Consider the following 5,354-nt stretch of genomic DNA (forward strand, 5'->3'; position numbering starts at 1 on the left):
CTAGGGATGCAAAAGAGCTAAGCCAGTGCCTTATTACATCTTTTGCTTTTTCCCCAGTGTGTGCAGTGGCAGTGATGTATTGTGAGTGGGTGTCAACTGTGACATGTACATATTTTAATGAACCGAATTCAGGTATGTGCATGATATCTGTTTGCCAAATCTCATTTGCCATTAACCCTCTGGGGTTAACTCCTTCCTGAGATGGCATGGGAGTTATATGTTGACAGTCTGGGCATGACATAACTATGTCTAGAGCCTGATTGAGTGTGATTTGAAACTGTCTCTTCAGTAAACATGCATTCTGGTGAAAAAATGAATGAGACAATTTTGCTTGCTCTAAGACTCTGGGCACAGTGTTGAACATCACTGCGGCATCTGCTCTTTGGTTCCCCTCTGCTATTGGCCCTGGCATTTCTATGTGTGATCTTATGTTCATAATGTAAAAGTCAAACTTCCTGTGGTTAACAGAAACCATACTGAACATATTTCAAACAACAAGTGAGGGTTAGCAACATCCCGAAGGAATGAACCTTCAAGACAGGATACTAACCCTGCTGCATAACAAGAGTCTGTGACAACATTAACAGGTTGCTCTGAAAACCTTTTCAAGGCAATACGTATAGCAGCCAGTTCCAGAACCTGTACAGAACCTTGGTTCGTGTTCTGCACCTCTTTGTCCCATTGTCCTGTATCAGGATTTACCCATGTCACTGCAGCTTTCCTGATTCATCCTGATGCATCAGTAAAAACCACGAGGCCTTTTGCTGGTTTGTGTTTGCATCTGATTGTGGCTTTTAAGGGTACATTACACATTTCTGCCCACAGTCTGTGTTTAGGGTAATGAATAGAAATGTCACCATGATAGTCTGCCAAGGCAGCCTGGAGTCCTGCATCTTCAGCTAGCATCCAGTCAAAGCTGTCCTTTGTTGCCGGGATGTAGATGGTTGCAGGGTCCCTCCCATCCAGCTCCTGTAGATGTCCTCTGCCTTTAATGACAAGCTTGGCAAACATTTCATTAGTGGTCCACACAGTTTTAGGTGGTGAATGGCAGAAACAGCCATTCTAGGACCCTCAGTGGATCATTTTCAGACTGATCCCACTAGAACAAAACTGCAAATGGCTGGTACCTGCTACGGACAGGAGCAAGGCAGATTTGCAGTTCAGGATTTCTCCTCCTGCTTTGTTTACTCTCGATTGCCTTGGAACATGTTTCTAACGCCTGCTTTGCCTCTGCAGTCAGAGACTTGCTAGACATTAAGTCTGAGTTACACTTTAGCAGCTCAAATAGAGGGTGTAGTGTTGGGAGAATAGAGATTGTGTGTGAACAAATTCCTTTGCATTTCTGTAGGCCTTGCTTGACATGACTTTAAAGTTGCAAGCTGTGTGAAACTATGCAATGTTTATATTCATTAGCTGTGTGTTTATAGTTATAGGGAATGAGAAAATAGTATGTTTGTAGTAAGAAAGCCTTTAGAAACTGGACATAAAGGTACACCTGCAGAGTCTCGGAAAACCCCTAAAGGCGGATCAATAGAAGGGACTTCGCATGCCAAAAATTATCTCAGGCCGTGTGCACAGAGCTTCAAATCCGATGAACTAAAGGCATGAGACGCGTGCACAGACTGAGCTATCCAATCACCTTGTCATAAGCATGTACCCGAAACAAACTAAACTGTATAAAAGTTGACTCATTTAAATAATAAATTGAACATCGCTGATCATATTGATCGTCTGCATTGTTTCTGAACTCCTGCTGTCCACAGTGTAGCTCCTCTGTGGTTAACCCCAAAATAGGCCTTAGCCAATTGATGGCTCCCATAAGTTTTTGCAGTTCATGTAAGGTTAAGGGCCATACACAAACCAAGACAGGATAGCCTTAGCCACAACAGTCTGGCAAATAGTTGGACTATTGCGCATACCCTGGGGAAAACCGACCCAGTGGAATCTTTGCATAGGCTCTGCATGATTTAAAGTAGGGATTGAGAAGGTAAAACGTGGGGCATTGTCAGGGTGTAGGAAAATAGCGAAGAAACAGTCCTTCAGGTCAATTACCATTAATGGCCATCCCGCTAGAATCATAGCAGGTAAGGGGAGTCCTAGTTGTAATGCCCCCCTAGGTTCAATGACTGAATTGACTGCTCTAAGATCTTGCAGCATACGCCAGCTGCCACTTTTTTTCGGAATGCAGAACATAGGAGCCTTCCACGGACTGGAGGTTGGCACTATATGTCCTGCATTTAGTTGTTCTTGGACTAGGTCTCTCAGGTGAACGAGTCGTTCCTTTTTTAAGGGCCACTGATCAACCTGTACAGGGTCATTGGTTCACCATGTCAGTTTAATCCGTCCTTGGAACGGCTGGTCAATGGCCCTCACTGAAAATCCTGAGCATCCCTTGTCACAATTTGCATGACAGTGCCGAACTGGCCTAGGACATCTCTCCCCCACAAAGTACACGGGATGGGACCAACGAAAGGTGCTATTTTGGGAATCTGCCCATCTGGTCCCAACACTGTACGCGCTTGTGCACTCTGCCTAGGCTTTTGCACACCTCCAACCCCTTGAATAGTTGAAGCAGGAAATACAGTGGGGCAGTCAGCTGGCCACTCAGTGTCTGTAGGCGAACACCAGGATTACGAAGCCTGGAAAGAACAGCTTTAGAAACGGGTCCATTACAGCGGCAGCTTCCCAGGATCGACCAAAGAAGAAAAACAACAACTACTTGCATTTTTTATTGTACAGGTTCTCCCTGAGCTGTGTAATTTCCCTGACCCACGTGGCCCCCCCATTCGGAACCATGTTTTCTCCCCTCCCCGATCACAGACTCCACCCCTGCACAAACAGGATAGGCTGTCTCACCTGCCTCTCCCCAGTCCCTGGTTCTGTTACTGGAACATGATCCTCCTGTATCCCCTATTGGTCAGTAGAGCCCTCAAGCCACTCCCTTCCCTCTGGACCTTGACCCAATCACGTCCCTTCTTCTTGCCCTCCCCCCGAGCCCATATAAACCGTGGAAGTTTGGAAATAAAGGTCTTTTCGCCTTGGGACACCTAGAGGAAACTTGGTCGCTCTCTCCCAAAGGGTGACCAGGCAACTGCATTCTTCTCTGGGAAACCTCTAGCAGAGAGTCCACACTCAAGATCCGTTAAGTGTCCTTTATGGAAGAGACATCTGTGCCTGTGTCCACTAAGCTTTTAATCTGCGTCTGTCTATGTGACAAGTCATTATACGTTGTGCCGCAGAGACAGCCCTTGCGCAAAATATTTGCAGCTCGCCTGTACTCCCAAAAGCCCCAAATCCTCTTTCCCCTTCCCCAGGTGGTGATGCACTGTAGAAGGGGATTAACTAGGTGAGTTGTTGTCCCTCAGGTATGTAGCAGGGAGGCATTGGTGTCCATGCCATAATTTGTATTTCACCGTGGGAGTCTGTCATTGTTTACTTTGGCTGATATCTACTGAGCCTGCACCCAGTCCTCTGGACGGAAGGGGAGGTGGGGGCAAGGGGGAAAAAGAAGGGAAAACACAAGTGCTGAACTGGAGCTGCTAAGAAAAGACAGTTTATGTATTTACACAAAGAAGGAAAATGGTATAAACACTATACATACAGAGGAGAACTAAAAATAAAGATACTTCTCCACCACCAATGTTCTTCTTCCCCTGAAGTAACTGCCTGAACCGCTCTGCTCAGTATCCAGAAGAGGAGAGAGAGCTCGCATCCATCCCAAGTCCAAGCCTGTACTTCCTGCCATGGTGGCGAGTAGGTGACTAACTGATTTTCTTGAGCTGTATTTATTTGATGGACCGGGGCATGCGGCTTCACACTCAGTTTCCTTGATGGGAAGGGTTTTTCCTCAGGTCGAGTCGAGTCCAACCTTCACTAGACCACTGCTTCCCTTTATGACATTTTTGGCATACTGCTGAGGGCGGTTTTTAGGACAGTCCTTACAGAAATAATCAGCAGCCTCACATCGGTAGCAGCCGATGTGCTATCTTTCCCTTTCATTCTGTCCTGTATCCTCATCTGGGCACTTAAGGTCATTTCTAGAGAAGTAGTATGGTGTGCAATTGATCCGACATTCTGACATGCTGGGACCATTTCAGCAGTTGTACAGCTTTCCCTTTTAGGGATTGTCTGCAAGGCTTGCCGACAGTCATTGTTGGCATTTTTGTAGGCGAGCTGCCTGAAAAGCAATTCTCTAGCATCTTTATTTTCTATCTGCTTGCTTAACAAAGCTTGTAGCCAATCAAGAAATTGTGAAAAAGATTCCATCGGTCCAAAGGATAGGTTGCTATCTCTGTCAGTGCTAGGAAGCCTCCTCACTGCCTTTAAAGTCATTTTTGCAATTACCTCATATGTCTCTTGAGGATAGCCAACCTGGGTTTCAGGTGCTGTAAAAGCTCCTTCCCCCACCAAATGACCACAAGTCATGCCCGCCTGCAAGCTGCTAGGATCATTTGTGTAAGCCGCACAATTCTCCCAAAAGTTGGTGAGCCAAACACTGTATTGTGTTGTTGTTAAGACCATTTTTAACAGCGTCTTCCAGTCATGGGGGGTAAAGACATATGTAGTACTCAGTGCCTCCAAATATGAAAACGTATGAGACGAGGAAACGCTACTTTCTTTAACAATTTGCCTCAGTTCCCTAGTCATGTCATAAGGCAAACTTTGGAACTGAGGTTTTTGCCATGGGCAGTAAATGACCAGACATGCATTTATAACTCTCCAATCTCCCGTCTGCATTGCTTCTTCTCGACACCTTTCCCATTGGTCTACCGATGTACTCGCGCTCATACATTCGTCCTCACCCAGAGGAACCACAGCTGATTCCTCTCCTGTGTCTTCCAATGCCTCACTACCTGCCATACTGACGCACTCAGCTCCCGGTAAAGGCATGCCAGAAGATGGCCACTGTGATAGAAGAGGCAAACTCTCCCCGTCCATGTGGTTGGGACAAGATGGCTGTGGGGTCGGAAGAGACAACCAGTGGTTCCAGTTCCCTGCGCGCACAAGATGGCGGCATCCATGCCGTGACCCGCTCACCATGTAGTTGTGATTCAGCAGTGACCGAGGGGGGTGAGCTGTCTGGGATTCCCTCCCCCACAAACCCCTCAAAAACTGGTCCTCTGTAATAGCTCCACGGTTTGAATTTTGCACCCCATCACCACAGCCCGCATGGGTGTGAAAACTCAGGCTAGAGCCATAACTTACAGTGTTCCCTTCTCACAGAAACAGGAACTCCCAGTGTTCCTGCCCACAGAAAGTCCAACCTGAATCCATTACTAAGTCCTCCCGCCTATTTTCCTCCCAGGTCACCCACAGTTCCCCCTGACTCCCATCTCTAATCCTGATCTCTGGGG

At 46.8% G+C, this 5,354-nt stretch overlaps 1 protein-coding gene across 1 annotated transcript; it reads right to left on the reverse strand.

Moving 5' to 3' along the window:
- Positions 1-1,842: 1,842 nt before the first annotated feature.
- Positions 1,843-3,745, reverse strand: LOC108496139 (endogenous retrovirus group K member 25 Pol protein-like). The gene is given in 2 exon segments (XM_017812567.1): positions 1,843-2,372; positions 3,736-3,745. Coding segments are annotated over 2 exon segments (540 nt in total).
- Positions 3,746-5,354: the final 1,609 nt, after the last annotated feature.

The sequence above is a fragment of the Lepidothrix coronata genome, unplaced genomic scaffold (assembly GCF_001604755.1).
Source record: "Lepidothrix coronata isolate B3197 unplaced genomic scaffold, Lepidothrix_coronata-1.0 Scaffold37, whole genome shotgun sequence".
NCBI classification, from domain to species: domain Eukaryota; kingdom Metazoa; phylum Chordata; class Aves; order Passeriformes; family Pipridae; genus Lepidothrix; species Lepidothrix coronata.